Here is a 25,384-nt window from a genome sequence, read left to right as displayed (position 1 = left end):
TGAGGTTTCCAAGAATATAAATACATTGATCATAAAAAATCCACATCTTCTTCATCTATGCCTAAAAGAAAAGTCATTCGGCAATACTGCAAAAAACAGCTGTTCTAGAATACAACATATTTCCTAAAGTCTGGATACGGAAAATCCTGAATACACTTCATATGGTATTTCTTGGCAGCTATATTATAAACTATCAGACTCTGACGTAATTTAAGTCTTATCATATTGCAAACTAAGAAATAATTGATGAAGAATAATTAATTCTAATAAAGTAGCAAATTAAAAAGCTAATCAAAACAACAGCAACACATCAAGATTAGGAAAGTACTGTGGTGTGAAGAAAAAGAGAACTGGAGTGAAAACGTATCAGTATCCTGTAGACCATCAACACACATTACCAAAGACGAAATATTAGTTAAAAGCAGTCTAGCTAATCTCTGGCACTGTCTGGTCCCATAATCAGCCCCCTACCTTCTTTGCTCAGCATCAGGAGACAACAGAACCACATTAGTTACATAAGCCTATTTATGAGGGAGGGTGCCATTAACTGGAAATGAATTAACCTGCTTATAACCTTTGATATTGCCAGTTAAAAGGTGTGTGTGTGCACCTTAAGGTAACCTCGTCACTATGAAACCTTTGTTGAATGCACAATTATGTCAGTGAAATATACTATTAATATTAACCTTTATATGGAAAAACAGACTACACTTTTCTTGCCTTCCATTCTTTAGATAAATCATGCATTTGTTGCAATAGTACATATATTTAACACATTTAATATATCAAATACAAATAAAGAGGAACGAAAACTTAATTACATAAAAAAGGGATAAGGAAATGCATTCTTCACTCCAGTATGTACATGGCTTCTGTTACACGCATGTAATCCAGCCTTTGAAAGCATCGTGCACCATGTTTTGCAAAACCCTCACTCAGTCAACTCATGTCTAATTTTTTGTCTTAATGAGTAGAGGCCACTGTGCTCAAAAGCCCAACAGGACATCTCAGAGCACTGCCGACAGCGGGGGGTTCGGCTGCCATGGCAACGGACGACTCGTGAATTTCGATAGGCCCCCGCGAAGCCTTTTTGGAAACACTCAAATGAGTAAAAGTTGCAAAGGAACCGCAGCTTTAGTGACCATGGAAAAGTGCCCATTATCCAGCTGCACGGCCGTATGTCAAGAGGTGAAGCAAGGAAAACACAGCAACTGGTTATTAAAAGCTGGAGGAGCATAAACATGACTTGGCATTAAAGGGAATGATGCAGCTAAGGATTCTGACGTTACAAATGGCCTGCAAGCCTGATTTTTAACTAGTATCAGATTTTGTCCAGTTAAATATTAAGTATAGGATGCCCTCCACACAGATTAAACCCCCCACACACAAGAGAAAAAAAGCAGGGACACTACAGTGTAGTGTGTGTAAAAGATGTATTCCTTCAGTCTTTATATTGTGTCTCCACAACAGTGTCATGCTTTTCATGACCAGTAAAGTCAATGTACTGCACACGTATGACAACAGTTAGCAATACTGTCTTAGTTTGAGGAGTGCACTATTACGTTTTAACCTGGATGATTTTTTTCTTTGGTGGAAAAAAAAAAATCAGGACTACATAATACGAACTGCATGAAAATATTCAAGAAAACTGAATAATAAAAACAACCTTTCCCTTGTGAATATGAGGCTTGTGAGGAAAACTGCCTCAAGTAAGTAATATGTCAAAATAATAACCTCAGCAGCATGTTTCAAGCCACAGCATCCAAACATATAATACACATTATAAATATAACACACAAATGGACTGACTATGCTTCCTCAACTTCTATGTAACTTGATAACTTGTCAAGAAAACTGACGTGCACCTCTATTTTTCCCTTACAGGGAATGCGTGAGGAAAATGCATATAAATAGTGTAAGCTAGTATTCTTGTAACAAATTACACTGCTACATTACAAGTTGGAGGTAGAATACATCAGTATGAGGACAAAATACCTTAAATGAACATGCATTTTTAATATTGTTTTTCTGCTCCCAATAGCTTATGTTTTACCATCAGATATACAAATATGAAATACAAATGCTTCCTTTTTCTTTTTTTATAGAGAAATGTTATGTTCGGAATATACTTCACCCCCAATTTCAATCAAAATAAGCCCAAAGGCTGCAACACTCACTTTAATATCTTACACACAGACAAAACTTCGGGGAAATCATTATTTTACCCATGATTACAGACAGACTTACCTCCAGTACACCAGCACAGCCACCAAGAGGATAAGACACACGAAGGTCAATGCCGACACGACCACCAAAGGGATGATCCACTCCATCTTGTTGGAAGCATATAATGGGTTTCTTGTCATGTTGGAAATACTATTTCTTTCTGTAAGGTAAAGCAAAAGACTTGTTAATTCTTGTAGTTCGTTCTTAGTTAATTCTGGTCAAACTGAGGATGATGTATTAAACATAAATGAGAAAAAACAGATGGACATTCTAAGTATCCATCCTAAAACTCAGAAGACACTTCGGTTTTGAAGAATGAAGACGCTAAGGAATGCGTTAAAAAACTAAAACAAACACTTATACACAAATAACAAAGACAATAACTAGGGGACTAATTGTATTTTTGCATTAACTAGGACACAATTTGGAAGAATGGAAGCATACTTGGACAAATCTAAGGTTCTTGGAGACAGGCAATTAAACGACAACTGCTGAATTAATTTATGCAGTTCTCTAGTTAGTCTTTTTGTGAAAAAAGGCTATCCTAATTAAGCTCCCCCTTGGGGGGCTGTAGACACTCCTTAGTGTTGCTGTCTGTTAGTGCAGCCACATGACAACAAATAAATAGTCCTCCATGTATAATTATACGATACAGTACACAAATAATAATTAAAAAACACATAATACATACAGTTGGTTTATTACTATCTGGACTACTTTCTAAAGCATCTTAACAGCACTAAGACAATATCTGGCCCTCGACAATATCTCAGTAATTGTTAAACAGCATGACTGCCCCTAATGCTTAATAATCATATAAATAGATTAACACAAAGAAACATGCAGCTGTAGTAAAACTGCAGTATATCACCACCAGTTAAAGACAAGAATGTTTACAGCAACACCTACCCGCATCCGCTTTCCCAGTGCAGTTCAAGATGCCCATTCTTTAACACTGTTACCATTCATTACAGAAGTGTAAACAATGCCGTCCTGGCGATCTGCATAATTGGCTTTTCCCAGCATGCAGCCAGTGTGCCGATAACTGAAGTCTCGATATGCCACACAACATGTGGATCCATACCGGGGAGCACTATGCCTCGGTCTCAGAGCCTGCGCAACTTAAATGTGATCTAAACCATGAGGACACACACAAGCCAGTCAGTGGCGACTTCTTTTTGCCAGAGAGCTAAAAATGGAGCAAAGATTACATGCAGCTGCAGCTCTGCTTGTTTCTCCGCGGTCTAAAAGTAGGCCAGCGCTCTGCTGATGAAGGTAATGGCCTTTAACAGACAGGCCTCGCTTAGGTGCTAATCAGGGAGTAGCAGGAGGGCTGAGTGTGTGCAGAGTACAGAACACAGCCGGGAACACGCGAGGCGTACACTGGGACCCTGCTGTAACGTGTAATCAAGGCATGACAAGGTGTAAAAGCTCAATTCAGCTCAATTGTGAAATGATTCACGAGAATGAAAAATAATTATGTGGAGAGTGTTTCTTTTTCCAGCAGTTAAGTACATTGTATGAAAAGGGGGCATACTAGTAAAATACACATATTTTCTTTCAATGGTTTTGATCTATTTAAATACTAAAAAGTCTGAGTAGCAAGGAGGAGACTTCCATCCCTAATTTCATGTTGATGTATTTGATAAGATTCCCGGCTTGATGTATTAGACCTGAAAACAGGGTGCGTGCCTTACATTTACATCATTACATTACCTCTGACTGACTGACAGTGTGTGTAGAATTCAAATTATAATTGTACAGGCAAATTGAAGGCCATTTCTAAATGTAGATTAAACATAAATAACTGAAATTGCAGCTAAGGAAATTATTTTTCAGTACTTATGTAATTGCTCAATTATTTATGACGTCCTTACATTAGCATAACAACTGTTTTTATGTTGTAAAGCTGAAAGACATAAGTGACAAGATAAGTCTTACTGTTGAAGCTTTTGACGTCATTCTATAATTACACTGCACTCTCTATTTAAAGTAATACATGCATATACATATGGCATCATGAATAACTATGTAATATTTATGCAGAAATAAATATATACCATTCCTAAGTAATGGGGCTCATGGCATACATGATCTCATTACTGTGATGTAGCCCACAGAATAACCCCCCCACGTCGGGAGACCTGCTCTTTTTGGCTTGGGGACTTATTATGACTATGTGTGGTGCAGGACGCTCGGCGTCAAATACAGAATTGTGTACATGTACGTTGACGTATGACAAACTTAACTTTTCTAATTAAAACCCCAGTAAATGATGCCCAAGATTCTATGAGACAGAACAAGGTGCCAACAGCAAACAAAAAGTCAAAAAGTCTGATCTAGGTATATGCCTGATAATTCAAATGCCTTCATTTTTAATAAACAAAGTTAATCTATCATAAATCGTTTACATTCTTCACAAATAAAATAAGTTATCACTATTGGAACCAACAGTATTGTACCAATAACACTGAACTAAATTGCTAACTATTTAAATCATTTTCACAAATAACATTATCTGGGACCTGTCCAAATTAAAGCTCGGAAACAATCTAGGCCCAGCAGCATGTGCTAAGAGCCACTCAGACAGATTTATTTAGATCACTATACATTAATCCACTTTAACATAAATAACTTACATGGAATTTATGTGAAGTCTGAGCTACTTAATTAGAGAAGTACTCTCAGAATTGCACTTGTCGCTTGTGACCACAGACTAAAATTACACATACAGTATAGACTATACAGTACTATTTAGAAAACAAGATCGTGTATTTCGATTTTTTTTGCTAGTTTCTCTAAATGGACATATCAGTGTTGCTAATTACAAAGGGTTAAAACATATCGACTGCTGTAGTGTTTAGTATCATGTTGTGGAGCCAAGAAAAACCAAATGCTCTCTCAAACCTGCCAGGAAAGCCAGACCACACAGCTGTCACAGAGAAAGCCTTTTCCACTCTCCACACACATGCCATCTTTTTATGGATCATTTGCTCTTTTCTAATATTATCTTTATGACACAATCCTGTCCAACTTTTGCTAAAGAGGTATCAGTATGTGGTCTGCAGTCCTCAGCACAGATTTCATCTTTATTTGTAGCCTTGAGATGTTTTCCAAGCCTACCATTTAAACAAACATCCTATAAAACACAAAGGGACGATGTGGATTTGAAGGCTACAAATGCGGGCTGTTAAAAGCATCCAGGAAATTGCGTCTTGCCACCCAGGACCATAAGCTTTTAATACAGTGGGGCCAATGTGCTGACATCTCAGGTCTGGAAGGGTGTGATCGCATGAGGCCGTGTCAGTGGAAGTGCTCTGTGGGAACACTGATGAGCAGATGGGTGTCCAGATTGACAACAATGTGGTCAAACAAAAAATAGGATTTTGTGGTACCCTTTATGCCCGCCAGGAATATCGTCTGGAAAATGTCCCGGTGTCCCATTGCGTCCCCACTGGGGTTGTGTGTTCTGACCTGACGTCTACTAAACTTTTAATTATATTGTACAGGAGGGGAGGCCATTTTTGTATCCTTTCTTTTCTACTCCCAACTCTTCGTTAATGCGGTTACATTTAAAATACACAACCCCTTGGAAAGCGAAATAGGTCTTCCCATATTTGGAAATCCGGTTTACACTCCATTGATACTAAAAGAGTATATAATAACTCACTCTGACTCCAGCCTACCCATGGAAGTGTCTGGGGGCCCAGAAAGCGGAATGGTAATTATCACCGAGTAAAGTGATGATAGACGATCAATATTTCAGTCTCGGTCTTGATGTGCTTTTCGTGTGCTCCGAGGTATTCAAAACAGGTGGATTTCAGAGGACTACATACAACTGAATGTTATTCACCGATTCTGACGCTGGAAACCGAAATGGGAGCACATCCAAAGTGGTTTCCAAGGAGAATGCTCTCCCAAGGAAGTGATATCTGCTCATTTGATTTCTGGGAGTAAAAGTATATCAAACATCAGATTTCCAAAAAGGGTTCATCCGATCATCACGGCATCAGAAGAAAATCTAACGACCCCTTCGAAGAAAGTGAAAAACCCATATCATGCTTTGAATTTAAAAAGCGTCAAACCCCTCAAGACAACACCACATCAAACAACTTCAAAACAAGATGACTCAAAATGCCAAAAAATAAAGGCATATTTAATCCAGCATTAGTTAATTAGAAGTCAATTAAGTGTTACACTAGTATATATTCCATTGAACAAAATGATTAACTAAATACTACAACTTTAGGAATCACCAACCATTCAAATACATTTTGCACACAACTTTTGAAGCTTCCTATATGATTTACTGTTCCCTGTTGGTTGATGGAAGAACTGCTGCCCATACCTGGGGTCTCAATGTTTCATTCTTATCCTGAATATCAATGTAGTTCCCTGAAATGCATTTCTTTGGCATATTACCGGCCTCTACAGCAACAGTAGCAGAAACACGTTTTTTTTTTTTTTTTTTAACTGATCATTCGCACAAAGGACAATGATTATTCACCTGTATGAATTGAGAAAGGCCAATCATTCTTCTCTTTGCTGTTTGGTTTGGTGGTCAGTGTGGGAAAATCCGAATCCTCACCCGGTAACTCTCTTTCAGACGTATCATTAGATGACTCCTGTGTAGGAGGTACTGTATCCACTTCCAGGGGGCCATGTTTACCTTCATCGAGCTGGTCTTCAACTCTTCCCGTTGGCTTGGCATTTGGTTTCGTCTCCCCAGTTTCGGCGCCCGTCTCCTCCCCTGCTTTCTCTTTTGCCGTTGAGGCCGGAGATGCCACGGTGGGCACCTTCGCTTCCGTCTTGTTCTCCTGAGTTTCCGTATCGTCCGGTGCCACTTTCTTCTCCTTGACCTCGCTTCCCTCTTCTCCCTCTTCCTCCTCCTCTCCTTCCCGCTCGCCGTCCTCGCCCTCCCCTTTGCCGCCTTTCTCGCCCTCTTCCGCCCCCTCGTTGTCTTTGGTCACGGTGTCACCGTCCGAGCCCTGGGAGGACGCCACCTCGGTAGTGGGCACGACGGGCTTCACAGACTGTTTCGTAGCAGCCGACGCAGGGGGAGGGCGGGTAGGCCAGACAGAGCTGGGAAAGGAAGAAATCACACCCCCGCTGAAGCCCAGGCCAGCGAGGAAAGTGCTCGTCACCACGGATGCCACCGTGGCCTGGCTCCCACTGGAAGAGGGTCCGATTCCAGTGGCCATGGACACAAACGAGAAAGGGAGGCCGGACGATGTCCACGTCGAAGATCCAGAGCTGATGGGCGCCATGTCGGCTGAAGAAGCAGGAGAGGCTGTTGGCTTCAGAAAAGAGAAAAATGAAACGATAAATGCCATGAAGATTTGATTTATTTTCCATTATTATTATTATGACAAAGACACTTGTCATAACTACAACTACAAAACCACAATACTGTATCAGTGGTTGTGGTCTGCCATCTATGTTAGAGTTGTAACATCGCCATCTGCTGGTTATTGCCAAGTTGTTTTTTTTTGTAATGTTCACAGCAGGAAACATAAGTTTACCATTCCAGTCTTCACTATTCTTGTGCCTTCAAATATTCTCGTGGTGTTTGCTGAAACAAGAAGACACGATACAATCAGTTACCAACAAAAAAACAATTAACAACTTACAATTATAATGGTTTTCCAGTTAGACGTTACAAAAATTAAATATAAAGGCACAATGACTAGGTGGATTCATAAATGTAACATTGAAAACATGTACAGTAACACTGCACAGTCGTGGTAAAGACTTAACACATGAATATCTTGAGCACTCCTTCAGACACTTTGACTTATGGAACTCAACTTCGCTTCAAAAATATTCTGTCATTTTCCAATCACATTAAAGTAAAACAGACCTTGCAGAGATGATTACATTTATATGCATCAGGAAATATCGTTTAAATTGTACAGATTAAATAGGAAAATCTGACTACAAACACACCACTTTATAATTGAGCCTTTACCGACTTTAAGATTTTATTGCTTGGTAAATTTACAAATCACAGGGGGCCAGAATTTCACTAGCACATAAAACGACAGTATTAGAGGGAGGATCATACATTGCTTTTGACTGGATTTGTGTGGATCTGATAACTGCACATGCACCCAGTCAAGCACCTAAGAGTTAAACTCACTCAACTGAGAATTGTTTTGCTTGGGAGAAGATGCCCTGAAACAGGCTTTAGTGCAGAGACGTCAATATCTTTTTTCACATTTCAATTTGGGAGGGAAAAAAGTGCCTTAAAGGAAAATAAGTCATTTCCCTCAGCACTGATGTCAATAATATAAGGCTGGTAAATGCCTACCTTACAAAAGAACAGATTGTAAATCTTTAGGTAAAATGTTACATAAAGCCAGAATGAATCTCGGTTGTTAAATGTCTTATGTGGAGCCTCCTGGACTTTTGCAGTCAATTAAAACCAAAGATGAAACAATACATTTTACTTCTTACAATCCTGATTTCTAATATATAGTATTTGAAACTCGAGTAACATTGTCTAATGTGCAGCAATTTATATACCTAGCATACGACTTTCAAAAGCTTGAAAGTGCAAAAAGTATCAAAGGAATACAATACTATTTTACAGCAGGCAATAGACAATATTTTCTCACTAAGAGAACACAAAACAAACAAAGGTAATTGCATTCACACAGATTATATTATATATTAAACCACACAAATTCACAGAGCTGCAGCTAAGTAAAAAAATATACTGATTTATTTATAAGCTCACCCCGAAAAAGCATTGTCTGACTGAAGTCACTTCTCATGTCGTTCTGACACACTGCTTGGACTCTGAACAAGTACAAAATATCTGGCGACACATGGTTGATGACAGCCTCCTGTAAGTGAAAATAATGTTAAATATTTGCAGCCTCATTACTTGCAATCCATCTCGGTTTAAAACAACCCCAGCTAAGAACCCACATTCTGATTTATAAGCTGCCAAAACAATGAAGTGAACTACCTTCCTCTTACTTTATATAGTATATCTGAACACAGAGACGAAAGGAAGATGTTTATTATGCCACTGGCATCACTTTTATCCTAAAGTTGTAGCTCACCAATGCTCTAGAACAGTTATGAAAACACTAGCAAAGGATATATTGATTTCAAACTACCCTGCAGTTATAAAACATTCAAAGTGTTGCTGATAAAAACAACCCGAAGAAACAAAAAGGTCATTAGTAAAGCTACACACTGCAGATGTGATTTATACTTTTTTAAGGGGGGGGGGGGGGGGGATTGGGGGGTACATTTGCAGCCTTTAATTAATATTTTTCTAATACTGCCAAGTGCAGCTTCATTTGTTTTTTCCAGTTCTCTGTTTTGGAAAGGCTAATTACAACTTAAACTCCTAATTGCAACCCGCCTGTCAGCGGAATGGAGCACGGGGTTACTGTATGACGCAGTATACTCAATTCCCCATATTAGACTTACTGTTCACAGCTTATCATTAATTCATACGTTATCTTTTATTGGTCGGAGCAGAGCTATTAAATGTTGTTTTTCTGGTTTTGTTTTGTGTTTTGTTTTGATTCAGCAGCAACGGCTGCCACAGAGTAAATTACCAGTCTGGCGTCAAATCCAAACTTGGGGCTACCTACCGAACACAAAGCAGTTGATCTAATGGAGGTTTAAATACTTTTTTGCCACACGCTTGAGTGTTTCATAGCCACTGACATATAATTTACTATCGAACTCTTCAAGAGGCAGTGCATGCTAACATATTATTGATCTGAAAGGTACATGACACTTTATTTAGCCCGTTTTATATCTGTAACGACTGGAACACAAACCTGTGTAAATTATAAAGGCATCTACTGTGGATGCTCAGCACTTCCCCGCACTTAAAAATGTTTACTTCTAGTACTCAACAGTTTAGGGGTACAGATCACTTCCTTGTAAAACTTTTTTATGTTTATGGCCAATACATTATAAAGCATATGCATGAATTATCGCATTCCTTGGAGATGGGTATTCAATACAATGTTAAATGCATGAGGAATGGCTATTATCATAATTTACTTCCAGAGAATCCATTCATCAGAAGCCTCACCGCGCAAGTAAATCTTACATTAAGTAATGGCATTTGTTCTTTGTCTGCCTCGGCATCGCTGATTTATGCAAGTGCCACTCTGTTTAATTTTGTTAAGGATCTTTTCAAAAAATGGCCGGTTATTACATGTGGGAGACTGTAAAACATCCTGGTCTTGAGTGCTTTTCGATTGATTCAACTATGACTTTATAAAGCATGCCAGTCCCTAATGTGACCTAGATAACAATGTCTTGGGAGGAAATTGAAAATAAAAATGGAAATGAAGTGAGAAAAATAGAAGGGGGGAAAAAAAAGAAGAATCCTCGTCTGCTGCAACACAGAGAAATGTGATTCTATTACTGATTGCAGAGACCCGGCCTATGAAGAAAAGACGACAGTCACAAGGAAATTCATTCAGCTCTCCTGAGTTTTTCTTTTGCATCTGGAATTACATACTTCATCAATTCCAAGGCCTCCTTTGAATAAGTTTACAGGGAGAGAACCTTGGGTACTTAGAATTCGAATTCGGCTTTTAAACAGTTGGACGATCACATTTTTTACATTAATATTCAAATGCTTTTACCAATGGTGGGAAAACAAATGTCTGGGGTCCCAGAAAGAATACAATACTTTTAACTTCAGGTTTTACTAGACCTGGAGAAATAAATTAATTTCATTTCTAACTTCCCTTTCCCATCCTACAGAAATGAAATCAGGACCTATTTATGTCTTAGTATAAATAAAAGAACATGTTGAATGACATGAAATGTGGTGAAAGTGATTCTGCAAGTCATTCTATCCAATAAAATGAAATTTAAACAGATTCCTATTACAAAAATATTCTGTGAGTTAATATACAATCCCAATGAATCCCTACAAGGCACAACGGACATAAAATGCAGTTTGAAAAATTTGAAAATCAACACTTTAAATGTATGTATGAATGGACAGGAACTTTTATTAACCCTTTAATACTGGGTGGCATATTAGATGGGTCAAAGAGGCCACTTACCAGGTCCTGGTCACTGTCTTTGACGAACGTTTGTTCATTGGCTTCTTCATTCTTGGTCCAGCTGTACGAGATCATGAAGTTGATGATGGGAGGGTGATAGACTGTCTCGGGTCTATTCCAGCTCACCACCAACGCGGTTCTGTTTATTGGCTGGACTTTCATATTGATAGGGGCACTGCTGCAAACTAAATCACAGGAAAAAAAAAGGTTATTGTGAATATGAGGGATATCTCGTCTTGTTATACACAATTAGTATATATGTATATGTGTGTACATGTATACAAAATACAGAAAAGGCACACAAAAAAATTCCTTTCACTTTAATTACAGGTCATGGGATTTATTTTTCTCTCATAAGAGGTGGAAAGCACTCTGATCTTGCGCCTTTTGAAAGAAAACTAAATATTGTACTCTTTGTTGCCTGAGGAAAATCTTTTTATTGCTAGGTGTCAGGCACTTAGTCATCATACTATTTTCTCAACGCTGTATAAAGATCAGTAAAATAATATACGAGTTAATATATTTTAGCCTTTAGGGCTTTAATTTGGCTTTCTTGCTGAACTAGTTTCCAAGCTATGATTTATTTAATGAAACCACCCGACCTGTACAAGCCGGGACCACTAGATGGCACTGTGCATCCAAGCATGAGTTCGCAGGCGCTTTCCATTGTATCATGCCTCTCTAAACATTGGCTTTATCCGAGCTTCCAGTAATCTCAAAAGCAGAAGGTGTTTAATCATTGAGCATGCCAGTAAACGGAATAAATTGCAGAAATCTAAACTCTGTTTAATTCAGGGGGAAATCATGCAGAAATATTTTTTCGCCCCCATTTTTTTTTTTTGCGTCCTTTATCGTTTTTTGTTTGTCCCTGCACACCACAGTAGGAAGTACGTAGGACAAGAATAAGTCATTTGTTTAGATTTAAAAGACACTATCAAATCTTAAGCCACAGGTACTTTCCACAGAGTTATGCAAAATTGCCTTTTTGTGCCTGTCAATCCTCTCGCTATACGCCGGATATTGTTTGAGCTGGAAGGCAGGTGGGGATCCGGTTAGGTATAATATTTCATTCAGTGTCATGTTTATAATGAAAATCATCAGTATTCCACACTTGGTTTTAGGAGCCACAATTCCCCATTCTGAGCATTTATTCCCTATTTTAACAGGATTATAAACATTATTTTTTTTAGTTTTTGGCTTCAATTCCCGTGCAATTTAATTTGCCATCCCCGCTCTTGTGCGTGTATTCTTGGAGTGTGCAGCAATTCCCAGATGGATTTTCTCCTTATCTGCAAAGGGAGGCGAACACCAGAAATATACCCGTTACGCAGACGTGAGGGATAGGCATCGCATTGAGGACCTGGCAGCCAGAAAAATGTCTGCAGCAGGTGGAGGCATTTTCCATGATGAAATGCTAAATAATACCCTTCCATTCAGAATGGCGTCAGCAAGCTCTGAAAGGTTTTCAGGGTGATGGATGGGTAATGGCAAGTTATATAAAACTAAACATACGGTATATTAATTTGCAAAATCTGCTATTTTCACACTGTGTTTCTGGGGCCCCATGGTTGTGCTCAGGGGGATGAAAAATGGTGGCACTGAGTAATAGAAGCAGAAGAGTGTAATTCGGAATCATAAAAATATACATGTAGCTGAGGACTCCCTAATCCTTTGATAATACACAACAGGCTCAAAGGCCAAATGAAAAGATCAAGAAAAGTCTTCACAAATATGAACAGTATATTAAAAAAAAGAATAGACCCCGACCCCCCTTCCCTCCATAACAATAGTGCGAGATTAATGGCCAACTCTGAAATACAAGGAAGCAAGGCAAGACTCAAAGAGAGGAAAAATGAGGCAGGCGTCACCTGCAGAAGTCCCCTGTCAACTCTAAGGCCCAGTCTCCAGAACCTAGCAAGATTAATAACTGTGGCAAAACAAGAAATAAACAAAAAAGCATGTAGATTGAGCTAAAGAATATAAAATAAAAAGAGTTCCAACTATAAAGGTGCTTGTTCTTGGATAAGAGCTTCTCTTTTTGACACTATTCTATAAGATGCTTCTATAATAGATAGAAAATAGGCTTAGGAGTATTTTAAAGACCAGAAAATGGCCAATATGGGGTTGTTCATAATAACAAGGTCTTACGTGAGTTTAAAACCCTTTAAACCATTGGTTTTGTTTTTCCAGACTGATCGGTTATGCTTTAATCCTCACAGGCAACACCACAAAGCAATTTCACAGTGCAGCTTTAATTTAAATTGGTATATTTTTAGAATGAATATTAATGATACACCCTCTCAACTCAATTATATCTCTCCCACTTTATCAATGTACATGGGACACTTGGTGTTCATAGCAGACAGTATCACAGTCGTTTTCATGCCTAAATTAAACAAAGAACATTCATCCCACAGAAGAAGACAAAAAACCTCATGAGCTTTTAATTTAAGATTACTAAATTATTGCAGTACACCTACAGTGAGGGAAAAAAGTATTTGATCCCCTTCTGATTTTGTACGTTTGCCCACTGACAAAGAAATGATCAGTCTATAATTTTAATGGTAGGTGTATTTTAACAGTGAGAGACAGAATAACAACAACAAAATCCTGAAAAACGCATTTCAAAAAAGTTATAAATTGATTTGCATGTTAATGAGTGAAATTAGTATTTGATCCCCTATCAATCAGCAAGATTTCTGGCTCCCAGGTGTCTTTTATACAGGTAACGAGCTGAGATTAGGAGCACTCTCTTAAAGGGACTCTCCTAATCTCAGCTCGTTACCTGTATAAAAGACACCTGTCCACAGAAGCAATCGATCAATCAATCATATTCCAAACTCTCCACCATGGCCAAGACCAATGAGCTGTCCAAGGATGTCAGGGACAAGATTGTAGACCTACACAAGGCTGGAATGGGCTACAAGACCATCGCCAAGCAGCTTGGTGAGAAGCTGACAACAGTTGGTGCGATTATTCGCAAATGGAAGAAACACAAAATAACTGTCAGTCTCCCTCGGTCTGGGGCTCCATGCAAGATCTCACCTCGTGGAGTTTCAATGATCATGAGAACAGTGAGGAATCAGCCGAGAACTACACGGGAGGATCTTGTTAATGATCTCAAGGCAGCTGGGACCATAGTCACCAAGAAAACAGTTGGTAACACACTACGCCGTGAAGGACTGAAATCCTGCAGCACCCGCAAGGTCCCCCTGCTCAAGAAAGCACATGTACAGGCCCGTCTGAAGTTTGCCAATGAATATCTGAATGATTCAGAGGAGAACTGGGTGAAAGTGTTGTGGTCAGATGAGACCAAAATCAAGCTCTTTGGCATCAACTCAACTCGCCGTGTTTGGAGGAGGAGGAATGACCCCAAGAACACCATCCCCACCGTCAAACATGGAGGTGGAAACATTATGCTTTGGGGGTGTTTTTCTGCTAAGGGGCCAGGACAACTGCACCGCATCAAAGGGACGATGGACGGGGCCATGTACCGTCAAATCTTGGGTGAGAACCTCCTTCCCTCAGCTAGGGCATTGAAATTGGGTCGTGGATGGGTATTCCAGCATGACAATGACCCAAAACACACAGCCAAGGCAACAAAGGAGTGGCTCAAGAAGAAGCACATTAAGGTCCTGGAGTGGCCTAGCCAGTCTCCAGACCTTAATCCCATAGAAAATCTGTGGAGGGAGCTGAAGATTCGAGTTGCCAAACGTCAGCCTCGAAACCTTAATGACTTGGAGAGGATCTGCAAAGAGGAGTGGGACAAAATCCCTCCTGAGATGTGTGCAAACCTGGTGGCCAACTACAAGAAACGTCTGACCTCTGTGATTGCCAACAAGGGTTTTGCCACCAAGTACTAAGTCGAAGGGGTCAAATACTTATTTCACTCATTAACATGCAAATCAATTTATAACTTTTTTGAAATGCGTTTTTCTGGATTTTTTTGTTGTTATTCTGTCTCTCACTGTTAAAATACACCTACCATTAAAATTATAGACTGATCATTTCTTTGTCAGTGGGCAAACGTACAAAATCAGCAGGGGATCAAATACTTTTTTCCCTCACTGTACTTGCGATGGTGTGATTGGTCATCTTAAAAACATTAGACTAGGCCAGCAAAGAGAACATCTTAGATTCTTGTGTTTTTATTACGTAACTTTCCACATTTTTCATAAGAGACCCTATAAAGTAATGCAGGACATTCCACCCTGTGGCTGATAACCACCAATCAATGGTGTGTGATGTTGTTTTCTTTCCTCCCTAGAGTTCCTGCCGAGTCAAAAGTTACCTTATCAGCAAGGGAAGTGAAAACATCAGCAATCTGAAGAGCCATTAAAGTGGAACCTGGTAGTTATAACATGCCAAAAATAAATGTTCTTACCCTAATGATAAACACCCTTCCACTGTTTTGAGATGCCATATGGCAATACAGTCCTCTGTAAACCTATCATTACGCTGCTCGTCTTTAGTCTGTTATTTTCCTACCCATTTTACAAGTCGTGTTTTTACCTGACTGACAGAGACGCAGAAACGTGTGCCTACCAGACTTTCAAGGGCATTTAACACATTTCATTTCCAATTTTTACATTTTAATCGTCAAGTCCTTGCAAAGGCCTGAATAAAGTTACCTCATCCCTTTCTCTCCCTCTCCCTCTCTCTCTCTCGCTCTCTCTCTCTCTCTCTCTCCCTCTATCTCTTAGCAGTCAGACATTGCATCCTTCAGGGACAACTGGGAATATACTGTGAAGAGTGATGATAAACTGGCACGTACAGCACTGACAGATAGAATGGATGGGGCTGAACCAGGTAAGTACAGAGCATAACAAGGGAGGGCTATGTTATGCTTCCAGACAGCTTGTGCGTGGATAATTATTTTCCTTCAGCACGACGAATGGGAAATGTGAACAAGTCTGGAATGCGAGGAAAACGTGCCGTCTGCACCCTATACAGCACAACAGGGAACTGCAAAGTAAATGGTTTATTTAAAGAGGCCCCTGGAAACAATCTGCAAGCCACCCGTATAACACAAACCAAAATACAGTAAGGAACTCCACTGTAGAAGATGAGAATTAGTCTTGATATATCTTTCTTCCTCTGTGTGGTGTTCCTTCACAGCCTTCCCCCTGTCTGACAGTTACAAGGAAGAACGGTGGGCAATATTTAATTAGAATCGTGCCTCTTTACGGGGTAAAACGTGTGAAAATCCTATTATACCTTTCGAAGCTTCAGTTCCATGTGGATTCCCAAGACTGTCTGTCAGGTCCTGTATCCAGGCGTCTTTGATGGCGGATTTGAAGACCACCCTGTCGTCTAGACTCTGCTGCGGTCGGAAATTGTTCCTCAAGTACTCGACGGATTTGACGTGGTCTTGCTGTTCGGTGGTAAATATGGAATAAAAAGCCTCCAGCTGCAGCAGAAAACAAGAGGGGAAAGAGAAAGAACATTGATTTCATAAATAAAGCCGTGCACATCCAGATAGCGCAGTAAAATGACAGGAAGTTCTGATGCCAAGCCTGATAACCAATTCAGGATACCGTACTACCCACAGACGACTGCCAAGCGACTTATCTGGCCTCCGTACTCATCCACTGATAGAATGGGAAAGTTCACAGCACTTGCGAGAGAGCTGCAAAGTTATCGAGTTAATTCAACACGCTTAGAGTAGCACGCATTTAATATTCCACCCCTTTAAACCTATTCTCCCTGGCTTTCCCCCTGATGTTTCTGTAATTTCAAAAAATGTTTTGCTTACAGGGCAAATACACATTTAAAATAACAAAAAAAATAAAATAAACTAAACCAAAATTAATCAGCATGAGCTCTCTTCTAGAGAAAACATACAGAATCTGATCACCAGCTGTTTTGTTACCCTAGAGGAAAACGAAACACTAAAACGCGCCCACTGAAAAGCTTGCAGTTTGAAAAGAAGAGATGTTCAAAGTAGCACTATAGTGGGGAAGTTTGAGCGTGTGGCAAACAATGTGGTTTTATTAAGAAGAAATGTCTGTGCCATTTTAAAAATAATATTCAAAAAGTAGTTAGGAACTATTTGGGTCTTTGCCATTTATATTCTACTAAAAGACTTATCAAATAAACCATGATTCAGACTAAAAGCAAAATAAACAAATAAATAATAAGTTAATACATGTTAAAATGTTTTTTTTTTTTTTTAAACATTTCACACACACACAGACACACGCTCATATACATATACAAGTTTCAGCACAGCTTCGTTTCCCTCCATTTTAATTGAATCCACCGTTAATATCATATGGTTATACTCTATGAAATATCTTTTCACTTTCTCATCAACAGTTTGTATTTTACTTTCTGCAAATATTGGAAAATTGAAAAAAAAAAAAAAATCTTCTCTATGGCTTACACAGCCACAACCTTGATTTGATTTTTTGGATATACATGTTGTTGATTGTCGAGGAGCTCAGTAATTAAACTGCTCCACTGCAACAAAGAGATAGACATGTGCTTGAGAATTTAATTTGCCCAAATCTGTGACCAGAAAACTTTCCATTTCACAGGTTGCATAATTGTCTGCTGGGTGCCTTTACTCTCATGTCATGATGCGTTTACAAAGCATCGGGCATGACTTTCTTTCAGCTGTGTAATGATTTCCCTGCTCTTAAGCATACAGAAGTTTCGTGTCTGTCCTTAGTGACGAGACAACTGGCAGCTGATCTAGCCGAAGCTGTTCACTTGAGCTCTGCTCCTAATGCTGATCCTTCAGGGGAGGAACATGGTCCCTGCCTGTTGTAAATTTCACAGACACTGCCATCAAACATTTAGAAAGACACTAAGGCTTCTGACAGATACATTTCAAAAATACCTACAATGGGGCATGCTACAATTGAACATTAATAACATTCGAAACAATTCACACGGCATACGATTACGCTTTAAAAACAAAATATTGGGTTAAAAAGGAAAACAAAGAGCAAATCCCTATGGGGTAAATCAGATTTTTTGGAGCGCTCTCGATTTTAATCTGTATCTACTTTACCCAATGGATTCCACTTAAGTGAATTAACCATCTTATGATACAGGGGGTTAAACATTCATAACCCACTTGTTAGTGTGCATATTGTTTAAAAGCCCAGCAACAGGCACATTTTGTCCATACGCTATACAGCAGGATAGAAGATGGCTGCATGGGGTCCGGCTGTTACAAATGGAACCATTTTAAGAGGGCTGTTACAGAATAGCAAAACATTGATCCGTTCTAAAAGCCACCCCAAAGCAATGTCTGTCAGTTTCAGTGACCTACTTCCTGCCTGATCAAGACCAGAACAAACACAAGAGAGAGTTCAGCCTTTTCCTTCAATATGACATTCCCTTTTAAGTTCAATAGCAAAGTATGATATTAAAAATGTAGTAAGTAATTTAGTACACCTTTAACTAAGGCGACAGTTTTTGTTCTAACATACAAGTCATATAAATAAATACAATTGCTTGTCTACATACATAGATGCATACATAGACATACACACACACACCTATATAAAAACACACACACATCTAGAAAGTTCAGGACTGAAATGACAACAAATAAGTAATTCTGCAAGATGTTATTCACCCTCTCTAAAGACAAGCAATTGTATGTATTACTAATAATCAAATAATCATACATTTCAAATGGATTATATTATTAATAACTAATTAGTAATAAATGCATTTCAAATTGGGAAATATCCTCTCCTACAAACATCTTGAGAAATACAATAGAAAAGGGCAAATAAAATTGAAATACCATTTTGAAAACTGTAGTTCTTTTTGCTTTAAATTGTCCATCATTCATCTAGTTTTCCAGATGGCTGTCTAAGTGAGCATGGCGGTGTGCACAAGTTTCTACCCTAATACCAGGACAAGTGCCAATTTATGAGTCACTTTTTCTTCACAGACTGAAACAGGTCCACTTACAGGAAATATGAGAACTAAATCACTAAAATTATTTTATGCTTTTGTGGATTTGTTTATTTTTGGTAGTTGGTAGTAGACTTAGCCTTATGTCAGGCAGCAAAAGCAGCAGTTCAAAATGATTGCACTATCATTTCTTTTTTAGTTGCTGGCCATGTTGTTTGACTATCAACCTGTATTCAACATATCCATTTTTGATAGTACAAGAATGTACGATGCTTTCATTTTTAACAGAGACTCCTCGAGCCATTACTGAACTTATGAAGGGGTATCAGATTACTTTAACTGATATCCAAACAGTGTTCTTTATATGGGTACACAGTCAACTTTCACAGCGGCTAGTCCTTCATGAAAATAAGCAACTAAAGGGTTAAGAAACCAACAAAAAATAATACAAAAATAATGGATTTGTTTTACTTTTTCTTCACCTCACTGAATTCCTATATTTCCTGAATGTTTCCCTCAAGTATTTCCTGAACACAAACTAGACCAATTATGGCCAGATTTTATTAGAAGAAAGGTTGAGACAATCTTTTTCTCTCTCCGAGGAATCAGTTAAACTGTGCTGGGTTGTTTAACTGCAGCAGTACATTAAACCATGTAACACAAGGCATTGTATGCATCAGCTCTACTTTGACAACATTCACTTTAGTAATTTACATTATAATTTGGCTAATTTTCAAATGACACATTAAACTTTAATAAATAGTGACACGCTATCTTGAAACTTTCACCTGATTTCACGGCTTTTACAATACCTGACATCACTTCCTACTGAATGGCACAAGACTGCAAGGTCTTTATATGTGGTTTATGAAATTATTACAAAACATTGTTATTTCCATCCAGATATTTTCTTAGATGTATAAATCAAGATCTATGTTACATGCCTGGAAGAATCAATATCAAAACTTTTTTTTATTGAAATCTAGCGGTGTCTGATATAAATAAAGACAATTAAAAAGACACATGATTATATATGTATTGACAAAGAACTACCATTCCCACCTATAAGGATATGTAGAAATCCATTAAATACAACACAAAGTGTCCTCTCAGTATCAATTTGCATATAAAAGAACGACAAAACCTTCCTATAACATGAGGAGTTGCAAATGCAAATGATGTTCTTGTGAATAAATGAGAATTGGCAGTACCCTTTGAAACATGCACCTTTCAGAGTCTCTTCTTCCTGCCTCAGCAATGTTAATCTTTAATTTTTCCATACAAACTGTAGACGACACACTTGATTGCATCACTGTGCTGAAAAATTTGCCATCGGCATCAACATTATCATTGTTATTTCTAACACTACAAATAAACTAAACACCTCATTTACATTTTGCTGCTCAAATATGCTCTGCAAACAAACCAATTAAACTCTATTAAGATTCAAATTTATCAAAAGGTCTTCAGTATATGAAACAGTCCAGTTGGCTTACATTTCATGTGCAATACAATTATTTTAATGTAAATTATACAAAAACAAAAAAGACCAAGGAATTTGTCGTAAAGCTTTTAGGAGTTCTTAATAATCAACTTAAGTGTTATCCTCTCAGTTTGACACTATTTTTGTCCTACACACTAAGTTTTCTTTGATAGTATAAAGCTTGTTCTTGTTCTGCACCCAATTATATTCATTTGCCTTGGAATGGAGAATGTCATGGAGTCCTAGAAAAGGAGCATTTAGGCTTAAAGATGTGCAGGAGAAAACTCTGACAGGAAGTCCGACTTACCTGTTGATAGGAGATAAACACTGGTCTGCTGAAGACTATCCACTCCACAATCTCGCTGCATGGGGGGGTTGTCAGCGAACCAGTGTAGCGGTAATAGCTCCCAAGTGATGAAGGCAGTAAGTCTCTCAGCACAAAAGGATCCAAAAAGGTTTCCTTCTCTGAAGCAGAAGCACAACGGAGACGCACAATCGATGAGTAAAGTGAAATATCCACTGCTAAATGGGTACTAAGCAGGAATGTAGGTATTTACACAACATTTTTACCATCAATACAATGAATCAGTGTATTTCTTTAAATATTAATCGTGTTGCTGGAAAGACATTTTTAGAAGACGGGTTTTAAATAATTCAACATCAATCATGTATCTGAAATCATTTATATAATAATTATTAAAATTAAAACTAATAATAGACTGATTGTAAACATTTCTAATAATAATAACAACAAAAACAACAACAACAATAATGTTTGGGGAACAAAATAAAGATTCTGTAGAATGTATAGTGCAGTAAAGACTTTAATGTATACCATTGTTTTCATTATCAGTATTCAACTTACATTTTAAACTATTTTAACTTACAATTAACTATTGTAGTCTGAACTGCATGGGCCACTGTCACTAGTATAACCCAGAGGACAATCTCAGAGAATTCATCCTCCTGCTCTAGATAGCCACCAGGGTGGCTGGGAAAGACTTCAGTGTGTCCCTTGGCAGTACGGGATCCAGGACATTGCATTTAAGTGCACAGTATAAAGCAAGGGACTATCTTATTCCTTGAGGAACATCGTCTTGACAGCAGCTGGCCGGAGGCAGGATCAACAGTCGTGAGTACTGCCGGATCCCATCTCTCTGTTAGATAGTTAGCCTGCTATGTTTTTTTTTTGGGGGCGGTTTGTTATTACATTTTTGAATTGTGCTTCTGGACTCCAGAGGGAAAGCTGAAGCCTAAATCCTAAATCTCTGCACTCACCAGCAACAAACAGGCATGTAATGGAGTGATTATTGCCTGGGGTTTTGCTTCTTTATTTATTAATTTGTCTGTTGGCCCATTAGCACTTTTGGTTACTGCAGTTATTGTATAAACTAGGTATAGCTACCTGTTTTTTTGTTTATTTTAATTTAACTGAACTATTATATATGATACTATTGCTATCAGATCATCTATTATTAATTTTTGATAATAAAGTAATAAATAAGTAATAAATATTGTATGACTTCTGCCAATCCAATCCAAGATCCAAGATCTACTTGTGCTGTCTGCTGATTTGGGATAAAATCTTTACACAGACTTGGAGTTCTGCAGTCACACATATTTCTAAATGTGGGATAAGTTATACAGTAATACAAAGGGGGGGATAAAATCACTTCAAGATAGATAAATGGGGTTATTTGTTCATTTTCTAAAGTCACCTTCATTTAGTTAATGAATATGTTTATACACAGAAACACTAAGATGCAAAGGTTAATTGATAAATTGACAGCACGGAATGTAAATTAATTTATTGTTAGTACTTAAAAGCGGAACAAGCCAGAGAAGACATGATTTTATTTCTTCCACAGAAATAATCCCTTTGTGATTATAATTTTCAATCAAACACAATAATAATAATAGCCCAAGGTAATTCTCTTTCTGAATGCATTACAGACAGTAAAGAGACGCATATTAAAAGATTCATTATCCAGGATCAAGATATAAAGATTTCTGTATTTTGAGCAACATTTACACTACCCTTATTAAAAGCATTGAATGGGACACAAAAATAATACAGTTTGAACTACTGACCCACATGTTTAATACATTAGTAAACCAGGAATCATTTTCAAAGGAACTGGTTTGTAGTTGTACATGCTTTTAGGCAGATGGATTAGGGAACTATAAAAAAACACAACAAATATACTGTCATTTTGTTTTAATAGGCAGATTGAATGACATGATAATTTCACTATTTCATTGCTCACCATGTTTATGTAATTTTAACTCTTAATAATTAATTGCCAATCAAAGCTATAATGGTTGAAACAGGGTTGAGTTCAAAGTCAACTGAAATACTGAATCATTTATACTCTATTATGTAATATATTCAGTGGCAAAACATATTAATTGCAATGTTTGCAACCATTGCTTTAAGTTAAAATAGTTATAAACTGCAGCAATAAATTAAGTGTAGACACATTTTGCCATTTAAATTATGACTTTATACCAAATATTCATATTCAATTACATACAAGAAAGCAAAGACAATCCGACACTAACCTACATCCCCCAAAACATGTATAATTTGCAGTATTCTCTGTTGATTCTCAAGGTTTCAAGAAGCATATAAGTAGATCAATTAATACATGGTGGCCATTAATCTAGTGCTATAAAGTTTTTCTCAACAAATAAAATGGCAGTCATTATTGTGCAAAACAGACTGCCTATTTTACAATTAGCTGGAATTAAAATCCTTTTATGAGCACAATAAAAATGATCAATTGAAATCTGTCTCAAGAAGCAAATTAATCAATGTCCCTATTCTAATTCAAAATACAGGAAACACTTAATTGGCTTGTATTTAATTAGCATAGCTGGAGAATCACATCTGTGACACGTTTGAGGAAAATAAACATTAGTGCATTACATTTAAATTTACTGTGCTGGGTTGTTTAGGTCACAAGATATTTATAAAGCCCTTCCATTTTTATTCATGAAGTAGCTGTTGGCTTTGCAGCTTGTCATGGGTGAATTCTAATGACCCGACTACCAGGTTTTGAGTCTGGAACAGCAGTCAATCAAATCGCGGTAAAGTAGCAGATCTCAGGAAGATTTAAGGAATCAACACATCAACCCCTAAAAACAAGGGACAAATATAAATAATCTCTATGACATGTTCAGTGGTGAACCTTAACTGCAATATACCGATATTTTATTATAAACAAAGAATAATAAATTTGTCGATTTCTTCAGATACATTTCATTGGAGTGGCTTGATTGACATCTTGAGGTTTTTGACTGACAACAATCCCCTATTGTGGATGCACTGATTAGACCATTTGACCAACACATTCGAATTGTCTTCATGCACAATTCCAGTCCTTGCCAACCAATGAGGTGTCTGGTTTGCATTCCACTGGAGGACTTAATTACTTAATTGACATAATTAGTAGGATAAGATTTCAAATCATAAACAAACATGTTTATTTCAGGTCTTAATCACTTACTAATAGAAAGATAGTTGTAGACGCTGTAGGAACCCCACAACCCAAGACTTGCCTGCATTAGACTATTTCATATGCTGTCATGCTTTCATGGCATAACATCGTAAAGCTCATTTTCAGGTTTGTGTCACTCTGCAAGGGCTGAGTACATCTTCCTGAACCACAAGTCTAAACCTATATATAGTATACAAGCATACAAATGTTTTATTTAAAATATTTAAAACCTTAAAGTTCATGCCCATTATTACATGGATAGACACAAGTCTTATCCCCTGTGGAAATAATTAAATGCAAAGAGTAGGTTAAAAAGCTTCATGGATGAAGCTGAACTGAACAGAAACCATAAAATACAGAAAAGTTCTCAAATATGTTTATATAAAATAATTTAAAGTAATTCCCTCTCCAAACACTGAAATAATGTGGCATGAAAAAGGAAACTATTTAATTAAAACAACATATAGTATTCTGAATTAATTTGGAGACTGAAAGCAACACCTTAATGAAAACAAAACAAAGCTCTGATGGGACTGATTTACTGTAAATCAAATCTAACATAGCTCTTTGAGTTCAGGTGTTTTATGACCTGTGACATCAATAATACAAAATTTGATTTGGAATGTGTTAGTAAAAGTATGCATTATATATATACACACACACACACATATATTATATATACATGGCGAGGTTCCTCATACATCCCCCAACCTCTCCACACAGGGGTACACCAAGGCTCAATCCTGGGCCCCCTCCTGTTCTCTCTATACACTCGCTCCCTGGGCCCCTCATCGCATCCCATGGTTTCTCTACTAATCCTATGCAGGTGATGCCCAGATCTTCCTGTCTTTTTCCTCCTCTGACCCTCTCACCCCCTCTTGCATCTCTTCCTGTTTGGCTGCTATTTCTGCCTGGATGCACTCACACCACCTCAAGCTCAACCTCTCCAAATCTCATCTCTCCCCCGCCTCCTCACCTTCTGCTGATCTCTAATCTCAATCCCCTTGGAATCTACGACATTGTCTCCCTCTTCTTCCGCTAAGAACCGAGGAGTCGCCCTTGATCTTACGCTCTCCTACACCCAGCACATCACCACGCTGACACGCACCTGCCGATTCTTCCTGAGCAATATATGCAGAATCTGACCCTTCCTCACCAACTACTCGACTCAGCTGCACTTCCAGTCCCGCCTGGACTACTGCAACTCCATCCTGGCCAGCCTGCCTGCAACTACTACCCGT

The 25,384-nt window shown here is 38.1% G+C and overlaps 1 protein-coding gene across 2 annotated transcripts in view; it reads right to left on the bottom strand.

Moving 5' to 3' along the window:
- The window catches only part of LOC136734332 (receptor-type tyrosine-protein phosphatase gamma), a 211,089-nt gene that overhangs the window by 23,144 nt on the left and 162,561 nt on the right, over nt 1-25,384 (bottom strand). The window contains exons 7-13 of one of the 2 annotated variants that reach the window (XM_066697926.1): nt 20,951-21,108; nt 16,500-16,692; nt 11,283-11,467; nt 8,966-9,074; nt 7,749-7,798; nt 6,734-7,523; nt 2,248-2,386 (exon numbers count right to left, since the gene is read on the bottom strand). In XM_066697926.1, the coding sequence (XP_066554023.1) occupies nt 2,248-2,386; nt 6,734-7,523; nt 7,749-7,798; nt 8,966-9,074; nt 11,283-11,467; nt 16,500-16,692; nt 20,951-21,108 (1,624 nt within the window). The remainder of the gene's footprint in view (nt 1-2,247; nt 2,387-6,733; nt 7,524-7,748; nt 7,799-8,965; nt 9,075-11,282; nt 11,468-16,499; nt 16,693-20,950; nt 21,109-25,384) is intronic. The other variant, XM_066697927.1, reaches the window with a different exon arrangement.

Source organism: Amia ocellicauda, chromosome 3 (genome assembly GCF_036373705.1).
Source record: "Amia ocellicauda isolate fAmiCal2 chromosome 3, fAmiCal2.hap1, whole genome shotgun sequence".
NCBI lineage: Eukaryota > Metazoa > Chordata > Actinopteri > Amiiformes > Amiidae > Amia > Amia ocellicauda.
Note: the sequence above shows the minus strand (reverse complement) of the source record. Positions and strands in the feature narration are given on the sequence as shown.